Source organism: Vidua macroura, chromosome 3 (assembly GCF_024509145.1).
Source record: "Vidua macroura isolate BioBank_ID:100142 chromosome 3, ASM2450914v1, whole genome shotgun sequence".
Classification (NCBI taxonomy): domain Eukaryota; kingdom Metazoa; phylum Chordata; class Aves; order Passeriformes; family Viduidae; genus Vidua; species Vidua macroura.
The window spans coordinates 105,174,940-105,192,268 of NC_071573.1; the positions used below are offsets into that span (position 1 = coordinate 105,174,940).

At 44.4% G+C, this 17,329-nt stretch overlaps 1 protein-coding gene across 1 annotated transcript in view; it reads right to left on the minus strand.

Annotated features, from left to right (window-relative positions):
* LOC128804967 (translation initiation factor IF-2-like) overlaps nucleotides 1-15,962 on the minus strand; it is a 31,548-nt gene extending 15,586 nt beyond the window's left edge. The window contains exons 1-5 of the mRNA XM_053973315.1: nucleotides 15,917-15,962; nucleotides 15,127-15,698; nucleotides 4,299-4,358; nucleotides 3,000-3,090; nucleotides 601-669 (exon numbers count right to left, since the gene is read on the minus strand). Coding sequence (XP_053829290.1) covers nucleotides 601-669; nucleotides 3,000-3,090; nucleotides 4,299-4,358; nucleotides 15,127-15,698; nucleotides 15,917-15,962 — 838 coding nt within the window. The remainder of the gene's footprint in view (nucleotides 1-600; nucleotides 670-2,999; nucleotides 3,091-4,298; nucleotides 4,359-15,126; nucleotides 15,699-15,916) is intronic.
* Nucleotides 15,963-17,329: the final 1,367 nt, after the last annotated feature.

Consider the following 17,329-nt stretch of genomic DNA (forward strand, 5'->3'; position numbering starts at 1 on the left):
AATGAAAATACTTACAAATGTCTTAATTCTATTATCTGCTTTCATATAGTGGTTATTACATATAACCACTATGATTTCTGCTGTATGATTAGTAGAAATGTATATAGGCGTAAGTGCACAGCAGACACCTTGAAATCCCCAGAGAAAAAATGTGGAGTGAGCACGAAGTGTTGTTTCATTTTATCTCATTAGGATAAGAGTATATTCCTATTATAGTATTGGTCTGGACAGTCCTGGACTAAAGAACCTGTTTGGAACTGAGAAAATTATTCATGTTTTTATACGTCCATTATCAGAAAACCTCTGTCAAGCCACGCAAAAGGAACAAGCCCACGTGACACCAAGCCTTTAGCAGATCTATGATCTAACAGACATCTGCTTTCAAAGTCCTGTGGGTAATGCTGTGTGCTCTGCTGTGTGTTTTAATGAGAGCACGGAGGAAAAGGCAAGCTCCCAAAGCTGTTTTTTCTTAAGTAAATAGCCTCAGTGAGTGCATGGATTTTGCTGCCAAATGATGAATAGAGCAAACAGACGCTGGGGTGTGGGGAGGGGTAACAAGCCCAGCCAGATCAGGTGTGCAAATTGAGCCTGTACATTTACCTTTTTGTTTCAGCCTTTCCTTCCTTAAGTGTCTCTTTTCACGGCTGCTGATCTTGGTCTGCCAAACTCCTGCAACAGAGAGCAAAGTTCATTTTTAAGCTATCAAACAACTTTCTTCATTGCCTTTACTGCTTAGCACCAAGGCAAATAGCCATCTGAAAGTTTCTGATGCTGGCTGTAAAAGAGGCATCAGATCTCATGCAGCATGTCCCCTGTGTGCAGCCTTTGCTTCCTCTGCAGAGATGTTACATAAGAAATCCCATCACAGACCTGTCTGTTGTGTCCTGACTCACGTAACTGCACATATTCTTCTGTCCTGCGTTTCAGCCTGATGTGACACCCATTCCCTTGGGGGAGATGTCACAGCAAAGCATCAACCACCTTATATATCTGACAGTGGGGAGAAGTTAATGAAAATCTTAACCATTAAATAAGGCTTCAATTTACTGAGTTCCTCTAGCCCTAGACTTGTTCTGCAATGTGGACACCCTCTCCCACTCAGCTGCTTTACACACACATTCATTCACACCCATGGGGCCACATCCTGTCTCCATCCATGCTCTCCATGACCCAAGAAGTCAGAGGAGGTGCTGGCAAAAATGGTAAATGAAAGAAAAAACACAGCCCCTGGAGCTGACCAAGACACTTCCTTTCTCTGAAGCATCCCTGAAAAACACATGAAACAGTTCAGCTGGCTCATCCATTCAAAAAATTACAGATCTGTTTGCAGAAAGCCTCTGCTGTGTCCCCTTCTCCCCCAGCAGCCTCACAGGCCCCAGGAAGGACTCTGGTCCAACAGCAGCAAGGGCTTCTCTTGCTCTCACCACCACACTAATCACGTTGTAATCTTTTAAGCCCAGAAAAGCTTAGAATTTGTTGTTTGCAGTGCAACCCTTGGTGGGGGGAGGTAGAGAGGGTCTCATGGGATGCAATGTATTTTCCAGTGAAATTCTAGCTGCCTGAGCCTTGCTGGCCTCTGCCAGATTTCTCTGCAGATCTTCTTGCAAACAAAGGTCTTGGCTCTGCTCACAGGCATGCTACAATTTGGCTGTGAATTGCCCCAGCACCTTTACCAGCCTCAGTCATGGGCACAACAGTGTGCTGCTCCATCAGTGTATCAGCATGGCAGAGGAGGATTAGGGGAAGGACCCCGCTGACCACTGGGCCTCTGACCACGTCAGAGATCCTTCCTCACCTGCAGATTTGCCCTCCCTGTGTACACAGTTGAGACTTGGGGAGTGTGGCAGGAAAGGACATATGCCTCTGTCAGAGACTGAAATTTTATGGCTTAAACATCTTTATGAAGGACTTTTGCCCATTACAGAAAAAGTGCATAATGAAGCTGCACCACCGAAGCCCACCCTGGATGGGCCTCCTGACTGAAACCCTGGACTGTGAGTTAAACCCATAAGGCAACTTGAGATAAGGAAAGTGACACTATTGTTCAAAGCATCTGGAAGAGCACCCATGGCCCAGCACAGCACCTGCTTCGAGGTGGAGGCCACAGCCCCAGGTTTATCAGCTGCCAAGCTCACACAGACCCTGCACCAAAGGGGGGAGGAGGAAAAGTTTTGGGTGTGTGGCACAGCCTCTGACCAGAGGCAATGAGTGCCCACCCTCTGCTGTGCAGACCAGCTCAGCTGTGGGGCCCCTTCACCCCAGGGAAGCCACATCTAAGGGACATCCATGGGAGGGACAGCAGAGGAGGTGTCATGGTCCATCAAAGGCCCCTCCCAAAGGAGACCCTGCACCAGAGCACTGCACATGATGCAAGAGATCCACAGTGTTGCAAGGGACAGTGTCAAACCTGCCCCATCAGGGGAGGCACATGGGCATTCCCATCTGCCCAAATGTATATTACTCCATGGGATTCTATACTTTAAGGCAGGGGACCCTCACCACCAAGAAGACCAGATGGAGGGAAGCAACAAGGCATCATTGGAACCCATGGAAGGGTGATACATTTCTAATCTTTGTCACTCTCCCTGTTCCCCCACACACCTCTTTTTCTATTTTTCTTTCTTTCTTTTCTCTTTCTTTCTATTTGCCTCTTTTACTATTAAATCAAATATATTATTTTTTTAATCTCAACATCTAAGCTCATTTGGTTTGAATCACGTTTTTTGGGTATATTCAAATCTTCCAGGGTTAGATCCATTTTATTCACAGAGAGTTAGTTCTCTTTTCTCCTCTCTAATTAAACCAGATCACAACAGCACCTGTCCACGTAGTTACACATGAAAAGGAGCAAGTGATAGAAATAACTCTCAAACTGGCAGCTTTCCCCACTAACATAGAACTCTAGAATAGTAGAGAAGGCCTCCCTTTTGACATATTTTATCCCATGTTATTATTTAGTAATATGCATCAGATAACAGAAGAATCAGATCTTTTGTTACCTTCTTCATCTTGCAGTTTGTCTTTTTCCACAGAAAGAAGATCTTTTGGCACTTCCTTGTCTGAGCCCTGGGTTTTCCTCTTCTTCTTAGGCTACAGTATAGAGGAGATATAGAGCAGAAAGATAAAACAAATATTTGTTATGTTTCATCCAGAAGAAAAAAAGAGTCAGGACATCAGTTGTGAAATGGAGACAAGCTGTGATACTCAGAGAGAGTAGGGGGTTGCTGGAGTCTTTTAAGTGTGTGCAAAAGTCTTCCTGAACAGATTTTATTGCAAATTCCAAACCAATAAATGCTATTGCTTTGGACCTACAAATCTTATCTGCTAGATTAGAAAGTTCACATTTTAATTCAGGTACCTGCTCTATAGTAAGATTTGCATTCATTATTCCTAAGTTCTTCCTCTGAAGGAGGAAAGTCAAAAGTATTTACCCTTTTTAAAATCAGGAATGCTATAATCAAGAGTTAGGACCCTGCCCAATGCTTAACAAAAAAAAAACCCAGCCCCCTCCCTGCCCTTTCAAACCATGGAACAGCCTGTTTTTAATGAAGGTATCTGTAGTTTGCACTAATCTGAAAGGGCACAGGAGTAGCTGGGCCATTTGCATACAACTTGATGAAACAGTAGTGCTAACCCTAAACTATACATTTTGAATGTTGTAATTTAAACAGTGATTCTTCACTTTTCCAAGGTGGGAAACCCCTGCCAGAAAATGTAGCTCCCTGCCCAGGCTCAGGGGCTGCTCCTCGCTTAGAATCACAAAATCACAGAATGGTTTGGAAGGCACCTTAAAGACCATCCAATTCCAACCCCCCTGCCACCTTCCACTAGACCAGGCTGCTCAAAGCCCCATCCAGCCCAGCCTAGAACACTTTCAGGGACAGGGCAGACAGCTCCTCTGGGCAACTTGGAACTTGCTGTAAAGCCTTGGAAGCTCTTTAAAGCATTAGCCTCCTTCTCCACACCAGTACAAGTGTAAAACCCAAGGTAAATGCCTGTAAATGCCCAAGGTAAAACCCTTAAATAGACCCAAGGAAATGTCCCTGTCAGAGCAGGAATGGAAATACAGGAGATTCCAGCACCCACTTCTGGGCTTGGATGATGAGATCATCCCCCTTGTGGTGGCAGTGACAAAAACTACAATGTGGCTGTGCCAGAAAATTACATGGTCTTATATTTCTGCAGCATCTCTAAAGTGCAGCAAACCAAGGAAGAACAAACTATCTTAATAAAATGAACATTCTTAAAACAACTGTCTCTTGAAAGATAATCTGTATATCTAAAACTCTTGCTGGTACCTTGAGGAGCTTTTTCTCTCTGATGTTGACTGATGTGATAAGATGGCCATTCACTGGAACCTAGGAGGTGGACAATAACAAAATGCATTATAGTACATATACATGCATGTGTGTGTATGTGTAAATATTTATAAAAATATATTTATTTCAATACCTTCCTATAATACATATAATAGTCTGAAAGATACAGCTAAGTAACCCCCTGTACGAATCTGGGCTAGAATTTGTGCCCTTGTTCCAACTGGAGTAATTAATTCCAAATTAATTAGTGTATGCTAAGCCTTCATGAATGTAAGTCCAGAAACTCCACAAAGATTTGTTCCAAAGCAGACATTTATGTGGTTTATCATAAGATTTGTCTAAGATCAATGTTGTTTTTCAAATAGGGTAAGCCCGTCTTAAAGAAACAGCATAGACATGAGAGGGCTTATTTTAATTCTTGTTTACCAATTGGGGTGGACCTTATGTTCCCTCTCAAGCCTATCTGACCAACTAAAAGAATAGATTTTATCCTACCTAGATCCAGTAAACAATAAAAGTTTAAGGACTTTTCAAATGATAGTTTGACTAATGTCTCCGCTGTCTCAGAATTCCCTGGGAATTGCCAGCCACCAGCTACAGGGATGGGAAGGTGTAAATCTGCAGCTGAGACAGCAAGGGCTGTGGCAGCAAGGGCCACTGCACACTCTGCAGAGCCAGCAGCATCCAAGACAAGGCTGAAGCTCCCTCCACAGGTGCCTCTGTTTCCCCCTGACACACACAGCAGCTCGTTGCTGGATGTATGGCACTTCTCTGACTTATCGAGGTTGCTCTCCCTATGCAATGCAGCTGCTGTTCAGCACTGTCCAGGCTTCCTTCAGCCCATCAGACCTGTTGGGCTGCCCAGCTGACCCCACATCTCCCAGAAGGGGGCCTGACTCAGGCTGTCACCCTAATCCTTGATCCATCCTCTGCCAGGGGCAAGGGGATCCCTGGCAGGTGAAGGCAGCCCTGCCTGGAACAAAACCCATCTGATCCCTGTTGAATTCAGGTGCCCAGTCCTCTTGGGGAAGGGAAGCCAGAGAATGCTTCCTTCTGCCTCCTCCCTCTCCCCACTCTCACAGGACATCTCTGTCCCTGAGACACTGGGGCCATGATTAGCTAACAGCAGATAAAATCCTGTGGCTGACTGCCCATGTCTCTCCCCAGCAGACCCAGTGGGGCTGCAGTCCTTCAGACTATTAATGGTCATCTCTTTGATATTTTGGGGATTTTAGAGCTATTTTTCACAAGTATCAGAAAGAGTGAAGTGCATGACAGGCACCCGTATGCTGGCAAATGCTTTGCCCCTGGAGGTGTTTGCTTGTAATTCCAGACCAGTTACAAGCCCATGGTGGACATGGACCCAGCGGGCTGGTGTTCATCCCAAGTTCCACAATGATTAGGAGCAGAAGCCCCAAAACTCTGGACTTTGCACACAGACAATACTGATTCAGGGTCTTCCAGTAAAACATCACAGTAGCAGGCAGCAAAACCCCTGCCTGTTATATCAGTAATTCCACCAGCTTCACATTATAAGCTTAAGCCAAAATCTCCTCCATCCCCTTGGCTGTCAAATGCAAACAATATAATTGTTTACAATTATGTTATTCTGAACATTAGTAAAAGAATTACTTCTCTGTTAAAACCCAGCAACATTTGTTAGTAGCTAGCAAGGCTGTCTTGTTTTTTCCCATGGGCACTTTCTTCTAAGCCTCTCAGGTTCATTTCCTAGAGGCACTCCATAAATCCCAGCACAAAGCAAACCATTTTCCATCTCCTGCTTTGCTCAAGGGAAAAATCCCACTCTACCTGCAGCAGGGAGGGAAGCGGCTTCTCACATAAAATGTGGGATATAAAATACAAAGCCAGGGGCATTTTGGTGAAAATTTGAACCACGTAGATATGGAAAATCTTGAGTTTATATTATTCTTTCTTTCTCAGTATATGTTTCTGTTCATTTAAATGCGTGAAAGTACATATAGATCTTGTCTCAGTGGACAAGATCTATGCAATATAGAATCTTGGGGGAATGACTTTCAATTATATGACAGAGAACTTCAGGAAAACGGAATTTTATTGGATGAATGCAAGAGATGACTGAGGGAAGCCAAACAACATGTAAGTGGAATATTCCTTCCTGATGTCATCAAACCCTGGTGATTTCCCAGTTTTCATAATGAAATCTTCACTGTTTTCTAAAGGCTTTGCAAATGGACCTCCCAAGTGAAGGCAGTTTGAGCAAGACTGCCACCATGGGCACAGAAATAGCAACACCAGCTTAGGAGGCAAAGAGGAGGATGCTTTTTTGCTGTCTTTCAGAAACACACAGATAAGAGGATAAGAGACATCCTGTTAGCCTCTCTTTATATCAAGATGCTTCTGTAAGCATGAGGGACTGCAGGCAGAGACAAGGAAATGTCAGGATTAAGGGCATGAATCTGCCTTCCTCCCCCAGGCTGGCGTAAGCGAGCACAGCCCGAGGCTGAACAGGACCCTCACACAGGCAAGAACTCCAGAAGGAAAATGCTGAGTGCAATAAAGGATTAGGGAAGATGCAAAATATATTGGCTCTGACAGACTCATCTCAGCTGGGGCAGGATCACGTTCCTGGACCTTCTCTCCGTATAAATGACAGTAAGCAAGGAGCTGGAAAATTGCAGCACTTTGTTTTAGTGTTTTGCCAACTTGACTGCTGCGTACTTTTACCAGCCAAGCACAACATTTGCTACTGAAATGATATTTCACCTGCTAGACAAACATCCCCCTCTCTCTCCATCACTGACTAGGAGGTTAAATAGTCATTTACTATGTCCCAGGGGTCTTCATGATGACTGAGTGGCTATTCAGCCCTAAGTGCCCACATGGGACTCCTGAACCTTGTTGCATCCTTCCTAAAGAGCAGCTGAGTGCAAAAAAATACCAAACCTGACCACTGACTGATGCTCAGCAAATGTCCCACCACTGTGGTGTTGCTCTTTTTTTGAACCTGAAATATCTCTTGCTTCTCTGCCATCCTTCAGTAATACCAGCAACTCCCTTTCTTTCATCACCAAGAATTTTTACTGAGTTCTATTTCCTTTCAGTGGAAAGGTATTATGTTAGCCTGACCTTTTGTATTAAATCCTGCCCTTATCCAACCCTTTTTCAGGCAGTGAGCTGGCTGTGTGGCTGAGGAACCCCACCCTACCCTATTCTTCCCTTTTGAAGCCCTTAGGGTAGGGGATTAGTCATGCCTCTTTATCGTGCCATTTGGCCACTATGAAAAGGAAAAAGGAATTTTCATTATTTTATTTTATTTAACCTAATGGAATCATTACAGAGAAATTAATATTGTCAGGGGAATTTTTTTCTTAATGAAAAATGTAGTTTTGTACAGGGAAAACACATCTAAATCCACCACATTAAATGACTATATTAAGTGCAATTCCAAATACATCAAATATATGCAGAGAAACAGAATCAGGACTTTTAGTGGAATCAGACTTAGCATATTAATTTCTACTCACATTCTGTGGAACAATAGAAAGATTATTTTTAGTTCATGGCCATTTGGTTCATGACCCAGTGGAACAGGATTTCCCCCCCACCCCCTGCCTTTTTTTCCCCTTTTTATGTAACTTAAGGTTATATTTCTGATTATTTTTCTGAAACTAGCAATTTCTGATTCTCTTGAGCTAGTGTTTAATTTATTTTATGCTGTTAATATAGTTCTACATAAAGTCACAAAGAAAGGAGGCAAAGTGATACATCTCCAAGTGCCAAAAAATAGTATATAAATCTTGTATTCAAAGCCATAAAGCTGTATGCCTAGAGACCTACCTTTATGCATTTCAATAGTTTTGTTAGACTAGTCATTTTTATAAAACCCAACACCTTTGTGTCTATCAGATCAGGCTGCCTGCTTTCACATCTCAGTGCCATCAACTGATTAGAGGAGTAATTAAACATGTGAATATCAGCTTCAGGTTCACTAACTGCCCTTTGTCCCTCTTGGGAAAGGTGCTTAAAATTACCTTCCTTAGGAAGGCATGGAAAGGTTTGCCCAGTAGAGGGATACTAGCACAAAATAAACTCAGCCTATGAAACCCAAATGGAGCTATTATATGATTCACACATTGGAAATCAGGAAATTAATTTAAGAACATGAATAAAGATTCAGAAAATTGTTCTCAGCTACCATTTTCAGAAAACTCAAATTAAGTGGGTTGGATACTGGAAATGAAAGGAAGCAAAACTATCCCATTCTGGCAGGGGGTCTGTGAACACAAAACCATTTCCAGATTTAAGAAATACTTCAATTAAATTGTTTCTTAGTGCTCAATTCCAGTGGGAAAAAAAAAAAAAAAAAGGTTTTTTTTTCACTTTATGTTACAACACAAGAAAAATGTCGTGGATTTAGGCCAAAAGGCAATACTGGTATGACAAAGGTAACACCAACATGAACTAAATTAAAATATTAAGGGAGGGGGTGGGAGAAAAGAACAAAAAGATAAGGACTTTCTTAGCAGGGAAATAAATAATCTCCCTTAAACATGCTCTGTTACAACTGAACAAGGTATGACTGCACTTTTCAGCTTTCTCAGTAGATCTTCAACAAGCTGAAAAGTGAGCAGGAAGTCTTCATCCCTCTCAGCATCCTCTGGAAGATCCAGTTCTTGCTCCCTACACTGCATGCTCTGAGTCAGATTATTTGCAGCACCACTTGCAGTTCACTGTTGGCTCTCTGCAGGTGGGTGGGTTCTTGTCTCCTGTGCACAGAAGCAGGGGCTGGACCACAGGGAGAGCAAACCCAAGTGCTGCTGCTGCTGCTGCTGCTGTGGCCAGACAGGGCTCGCGTTTCTGCATCCACAGACAGCGAGCAATTGGCAAGACAAATGTGCTGGGAAACAAAGCAGTGCTGGCTTTCATTAACTCTGACTCATAAATGGAAGCAGACATCCTGGCCAGTCTGGCTTTGCCACATGGTCTTGTCCTGATGATGGACTTTGCTCAGGGAGACTTATTCCCTAAACCAATGGGAACCAGGTGAATGGGAAAAGACAAGCCTACATTTGTCAGAGGAGAAAGGATGGGGTTTAGGCAGAGGCAGAGGCCATCCGAGAAACAGGAGAGTACCAGCTTCAAAGGAAATCACTCATTCAGTTCTAACAGCTAGAGAAAGGATAACACAATGACAATTTCTCAGGTGACAATGGAAATGACAAATTGCTCAGGTGACAATGGAAAGCCAAAAAAATGTTGGGTTTGTTAGCAAAGGAAACTAAGTGGCTTTCCATGCATGGCAGAAGGACATAAAGGAACTTCTCTGGGATATGGCTGTTCACAACACTACAGAGACATATCTGCAAAGGGGAGGGAAAAGAGCAGAATCTTGGTTTTTGATCAATACTGTAAGTACTAATAATCTTGTTGTTAATAGCTGTTATTGATATGTGGTAATGCAAAGTTTTCCCTGGCAAAATCACTTCAGACAAATGTGTTCCCAGTAGGAAAGAAGACTGTTGGAAAGCAAAATTACATAGGAAACTCATGCAATGAACAGACAGAAATATATAGAACTACAGACTAAGAATATGTGAAATTTTCCCTTTCCCTTACAGCACCTAATGTAGAAAAGAAAGGGGCAGTTCTCCCATCAAATGGATGCTCCAAGAAACTTGTGGAAAAGGATCTGGGCCATCAGCACAGAAAACCCATTCATCTGCACATATTCCCAGGGATGAAGTTGCCCATAGGGACCCCTTGAGCACAAACACAGATTGATAACAAGGAGTGGGAGCCAGGACTGCATATGTAGCCATTCATATCCAAAAGCAGTCGCACGAGAAAATTTAGGGAAACATCCTTAAGATGATGCTGCCTGCATTACATGTCCTCCAGCTGGCCAGCCTTCCCTGGACACACGAGAAGACACGCAGCAGCCATAAACACAATCACACCTGACATGTACCTGCCTCGGTTCAGCTGCTCTCATCATCAGGGGAAAAAAAACATATCTGGGGAAAGAGTTTCTGCAGCATGAGTAGATTAAAACTACTGTTGTGAGGAGGGAAGAAGAAATCAGTTTCCTGGAATCTTCTATTCTGATTAATTAAAACACCATCTCAAGAAGGGATAAAGGCTCCATTTTAAGGAGGTAATTACCAATCTCCAACACCTTCCAGGATACTTTAAAAATCAATTCTCGTCCAAGATAGCTATATAAACATAATTGTGCAACTGTGTTGCATTGGCATGAAAAATACTGTGTAACCTGAAAAGGTAAAAGAAAACATCTATTTGCAAAATTCTGAAGCTGAAGGGATGGATATGTAATTCTGGTACTCTTAAGCAATCCTGCAAGAAGCAAAAAGTATCTCCAGTTTATAAAGACACTTCAGAAAAGCAGAAAGCTTTCTTTTGAAATGTATCAGATGGCACATATTTTTAGAAGCTTTTTAAGGAAGATGATGTCACTGCATTTGTAAAAAATGCTCTTCTTTACAGCTGACCAATTTGCAGAACAGCTCAAAAACTTTGAATAAACACAAACCCCCCAAATCAAACATTGTCATTCAGATCAGTTGGCTTCCAGCAAGTCTCAAAATTATTTCCCAAAATTAGGGAAAAGGCAATCCTGAAAAAGGCTAAACACTATCAGCATAATTTCTAGACTTTTTTTTTTTTGTGTGTGCGTGGCTGTGTGACAACAGCCAGAATGTAACTTGTTTTGTTCTATGCATGAGATCACATTCAAAATGTGCTTGTATGATTGTGTGGAGGCCATGAAATCATTGGAACAAAGTGGTGGGTGAGAGGCTAGACATGACACAGCCATGTGCTCTCACAGCCCAGAAAGCCAAGTGTGTCCTGGGCTGTACCCAAAGCACCAGGGGACAGGGGACTCTGGCCTTGTGCTCTGCTCTACCCTGCCCTGGTGAGACCCCACCTCCAGTGCAGCATCTAGCCCTGGGGTCCCAGCACAGGAACGACATGGACCTGTTGGAGCAAGTCCAGAGAAGGCCACCAAGTTGATCAGAGGGATGGAGCGCCTCTGCTATGAGGAAAGTCTGAAAGAATTGGGGTTGTTCAGCCTGCAAAAGAGAAGACTTCAAGGTGACTGCCCTGGTTCTGGACAGGACAGGGTTAATTTTTTGCAGAAACTGTCATGGGGTGTGGCCAGGACCGGGAGCTTATTCTATCCCACCTTACTGTCATTACCAGGGGTGCCAGGGGAAGGGATTCTCTTCTGGGGAGAAGGGGTTCCTTCCAGTCTGGTATTGTCTATTGTCAAGGGGTTTCTGTGTAAATAATTTCTTTTCTTGTACCCTCTGTTGTGGATATTCTCAGCTCAGTCGGAGAGAAAGAGAAAGGTTTTCTAACCAGGCAAGAGCCTGGGAAACAGCTGGGAAAGAATGTAAATAATTCTCTAATCTATCTTGTTATTCACATTGTTTATAGATATGCTCTGCCACTGTGCGTCATTCACTGCGCACCAATGGTGTGACATGTTTTCATTCTAAGACCAATGAAATTAGTCTTCTCGATGTTCTCTATATAATGAGCGGTACATTTGAAATAAATCAGAGCTCATTTTCTTTGCCTTCTGAGCTGGAGTTCTCTGTTCCCGTCCTGCTCGACAGCAACACTCTGTCATTTGTATTATTCCTTTTCCTGCTTGTTTGGTTTTTTTTTTTATCTCGTTGCTGTTTCCAGTAAATTGATCTTATCTCATTTTATGATCTTTACCTTTTGTGCCTCCAAGTCTCAAGTCCATCCCACTGCAGGTGGGAGGGGAAAAGCTTCAGAGCAGAAGAGAGGAGTATTTGGTTTTGGGGAATCTTGGTGGGCATACTAAACTGGGGACTAGCATTCCTAAACCATGACAGTGATCCAACTGAGGCCTTCCCCTACCTGAAGGGAACTTGAAGGGAAGATAGGGCAAAACTATTTACAAGAGCATGTAGTAAGAGGACAAGGGGGAATGAGTTCAAACTGAAAGAGAGGAGGTAATGGTAGAAATTCTTTACCACGAGGGTGGTGAGGCACTGGAATAGGTTGCCCAGAGAAGTGGTGGGTGCCCCATCCCTGGAGGTATTCAAGACCAGGCTGGATGGAGCTCTGAACAACCTGGTCTAGTGAAAGGTGTTCCTGCCCATGGCAAGAGAATTGGAACCGGATGATTTTCAAGGTCCCCTTCCAACCCAAACCATTCTATAATTCTGGGAAAGTTTGTTCAACAGACTGATCTCACATGGGCTGTTGAAGCCACTCTGGCTGAGTCTAACAGGGCACCATGGCTCCTGGACAGTGTCTGTCTGCCGATTGCTATGGGGAGTAGGGACACACAAAGGGAAGATCAGTCCTACATCATCCTGCAGCCAAGTAAGAGCAGATTTAATGGGAAGGCAACCAGACAGCCTACCCCTGGGGCAGCAACTGGGAATCACTGGCAAACATGCATTCCCAAACTGAAAAAATAATTAACCACCTAGGTTCTTTTAATTAAGATCTTGACTTATCCACCACTCCAGGATATGCAGATGTTTGGCTGCTGGGATGTATCAACACACCTGAGCACTGGAGGCAATTTGTGTCTTGTTTTTTTCATATCTCAGCAGGCAGCAGAGAGGGGGTCCCATCCTGTAATATCTGCCATCTTATCACATTGGCCATGTGTATGAATGGGAGACTTTGTTATTAATGGCACCTCTGCTGCTGCTTTGGTGGAGATTTTCATATGCAAATTTCAGCATATCATAGGTGTTTGGCTGTTCTGGCATCCTCCCATCAGCTAAGTGCCAAAGCAGGGCAGCATATTACACTTAAGCAAGGAGATACAGTTTTTGCCTCAAGGATATGATGTTCCAAAGACAGAGAGAACCTGATGGGAAATGACAAGGAGCAGTGGAGAAGGCACGATGGGGAAAAGAAAACAGAAGAGATAGAGAAAGGAAAGGGCACGGTACTGTCATGGAAGGACAAGCCTTCATTTTTCATTTCAGTATGCAAGATATTTTCTCTGGGTTATCGATCTTTAGGATCTTTTAAGTTATTTTTCTTGATCATCCTCTTCTCATTTTCCACCTCCTCAGGACCCTGTTTTCCATACTCTACACAATAATCAGAGAGTCTCATACAGAAGATGATGCTACTGTGTAAATGCAACTGCTAGAGCCCAGTTCCTAAAGAGTAGGAATTGCTCAGCACTGGAAAAGATGAGATTAATGGCAGAAACTGCGCATGGCTGTAAAAAAAAATTATCCCTTCAGTTTATCCCTCCTCTTCTTTGGTTTCTGTTACTTAGGCTTGTGAGATGCAGCGTCTCTGACTAGAAGATATCTTTTCAAATCAATGCCGTAAGCTTGAACTAATAACCCTGTCACCATCACAGCACCTGGACACATTCCTGACACAGCACCTCTGACACATTTCTGTTCATGAAGAACAAAACCACTTATTTTATAGCACACATTTAAAAAAATCCCTGCAAATTCATTTTGTTTGTCTTTCTCAAAAATGAGACCTAGGAGATAATAGTAACAGATTAAACAATAAAGTGGGTGTCTCCCCTTTCTGTCCCACACTGCCTCCAGTATTGGTGGCTCTGGAAAATTTTCATTCGTTCTGCAGACGACTCAAGTCATCTAGTATTGATGATTATAAAGGTATGATAAAATTGTTATGAAATCCTTCTTCACCCCTTGACACTGGCAGCTCAGTTCAGATTGCTTTTGGATTTAATTGTTCTTTGCTAATTCAGGAGTACTTGTGCTGCCAGGTCAAGATTCTGCTCTGACTGATGAAAAAAGAAATGCCCTAAAATGGAATAGTTTATTAAAAGATAACTATAATACAACTAGAAGCTAAAGCTTCCATGACAAAATAATAAACCCTTGAAAACTAGTGTTACAATGGAAAGCCTGACACATTTCTGTTCCTGAGGCACAAGCCCACTTATTTTATAGCACACGTTTAAAAAATCCTGCAAATTCATTTTGCTTGTCTTGCTCAGAAATGAGACCTAGGAGACAATAGTAACAGATTAAAATGTTAAAAAAAGCTCGATGTATTAATTTTAAGTACATACTTATGTTTGGTAAGTTATTCTGAGAGCTTTCCATATTGCAGTGCCTCAGTGAAATTGTTTTCTGTAATTTACACTGAGATTTTCTGCTACAGACAGCTTACAGTGTGTCAAAGCAACAGTCATGACAATGTCATACAGAAACTTCAACACTGTGCATCAAATCAAACTCACAGCATATATTCAACAGGGTGGCCATGGTCATCAGCTCACAGCCAGGTATTCATGCAGTAACAACAGAGCTTTAATTTGGAGTAAATACACATAATTAGCACATTGTATTAAAACCGTAGTATGGATAACTATTCTTGTATATTCCTTCTTAATATAATGGACATTAACTGGCGTTTTCTTAATTCCCTGCAAAGACGATCAATCTCATATGGAGTTACGCTGTCAAACAGAACGGTGGATGAAAGGCCAGTGCCAGCAACCCCCAGCCAGGTGCTCGGGCAACCTGCTGCCTTGCACTGTCAGCTTGATGGCACCGCAGGGTTAACGGGGAATGGCTGAGCCCCCTAACCCCTAAATCACATCGAGAGGTTCGGGACGGTGCGTCCTGGGCGGGACGGTATGAGATGGGATGAGACAGGGTGAGATGGGATGGCAGCAGCCCGGTGGGGCCGGACGCAGAGGGTGCAGGACTGTTCTCTGCCCTGAAAAGGTGCCGGGGAGGAAAGAGGGAAGGATGCTCGTCCCGTCCCAGGGAGCGGGCGAAGCGCGACCCCCTATTACCCTTACCTGCGCCGTGCGCCTTTGTTCCTCCGGCTGCCGCGCCGGCAGCGCCGCGGCCGCCCGGCCGCCGGCCCCCGCGGGGCCATCCCCCTCCTCCTCCTCCTCCTCTTCTTCCTCCTCCTCCTCCTGCGCCTCCTCGGCGGCGCGGCGGCGGGGGGGTCCCGGCACGGCCCCTCGGTCCCGCAGCCCCCGCAGGACGAGCAGCGCGGCCGCGGCGGCCGCCAGCACCAGCGCCGGCCAGAGCAGCGCCAGCAGCCGCCCCGGCAGCTCCCCCGCGCCCAGCGCCATCCGCGCCGCCGGCCCCAGCATGGCCGCGCCGGCCCCGCCGCCGCCCCCCCGGCGGGGATGCTCCGCTCGCTCCGCTCCCAAAGTTGGTGCCGGAGCCGCGCTCGCCGCCGCCGCCCCGAGCGGCTCCAGCGCGGCTGCGGAGCGGCGCGGGCGGGGGACCGGCCGGCCGGGGCGGGGGATGCGGGGGGGCCCGGGGGGCGCGGACACGTCGGTGCTTACGGGAGCCTCGTGGCGAAGGGCGGGTGCGCCGTGCGGGGGGGCGGGAGTGGGACCCCGGGCGCGGTCGATCGCTGGTGCGGGGGCAGGAAGGGGTTAATGCACGGATTGGGTCTCCCCTATGGAACGATGAGAGTGGACGCGATGAAAGGTGAAGGCGATGCGATTCGAAGCAGCAGCGTTGGTTTGAGAGCAGATGTTTGGCCCAGGACTGGGGTATGCAGGGATGCTCACAAGTGATGCTTTTCTGCAAAATTCCCCAGTCTAGACGGAACAGTGTTTAGGGATGTACTTCTGTTGTCAGGCAGCGCTACAAACATGTCGTTATCGAGCACCATCGCTGTGGTGATGACAAGCGCTGCCATGTAACTGCGCTCTCATCTCGGGCTCATCCTCCGAGAAACAGCATTTTACCGCCGCCAGCAGAGCGCGGAGCAGAGCGCCTCGAACCACAGACCTCTTTGCCGTGCTGGACGGAAAATTTCTTCAGCCACCTGATGAATAAGTGCAGATGATGCTCTCAGAAAGTATTTTTTCAGTCACCGAGTTTCTTTTCAAGTGGAAAGCTGAGGTTTTGCCTTGGTCAATCTAGGGGGACAACCTCTGAGCAATTAATAAACGTTGAATAGCAGTGAAGGGAAGGAGTGAGCTCCTCGTTCTCTCAGCATGGTTGTGTCTTGCACCTGGCACAAACACCGTGGGACTTACCAGGGGCTATAACTAACAAAAAAAAAAAAAAAAATAAATAAATAAAAAACAAACCCAAACATGTTTGTAGTAAATCCAGCACAGAGAAAAGGCTGGTAAGGGAATGACTTTTTATCTCTTTTATCTGTCATTGTTTATTTCACACCCAGCAGGGACTGCTCTCTCTTGAGTGTGGATCCAAGTGCTGGAGCTCAAACTCAAACCCACTGAAAAGATACCAATGGGAAAGGCTCATTATCCATCCTTCCATTGGATTATCAACTCTTCAGGGATTAAAGATTTATTATTCCCATGTCCTGGGCCAAATTACAATTAATCCTAAACAAGTCTAGGTTTTGAAAGCACAATAAGGTGTTTATAGCACTCTAGAAATTTCCAGATGAAATACAGGAGAATTGTGAATAAAATAATATGCTGAATGGCCTTATGGGGAGAAGAAGGTTTTGGGAGGGAGGGAGGAATGCTTAATATATAGGAGGGAGCTGTGGGGTTATGGTGGTGCTTCAAATACTGTTGTTGGGATAGGAAGCTTCTGCTTAAACATGGGTCACACAAGTTATCATTTTCTTTCTGTATATCATACTGTCTATCTTCTAAAATTCAGCACTGAATAATCTTGTGGTTTAAAACCTCAGGAATTTGAGTGTTTCTGTTCCTAGGCTTGATACTGATGTCTTGTGAGAATATGTCTATCTTGCACCCATCTGGAGCCCTGAGCTGATAACTGAGTAGTCATGTGCAAATGTCAGAGAGAGGGGGACTTCCTCCATAGTTAAAAATCGCAGTTATGTGGTTAGTTTAGATACTTGTATTTTATTTTTTTCCTTATCTTGATTTTTATTTTTTACCTTTCTTTATGTATCTGTTTGTAAAATGAAGATACATCTCTCCAGGTCTGAGCTGTTAAAATTCATACAATCTATATCTCAGTTCATACATAAATTCACTACTTTCAGCTCATATAAATTAGTTGGTTTTTCTTTTCCTGGGGAAACAT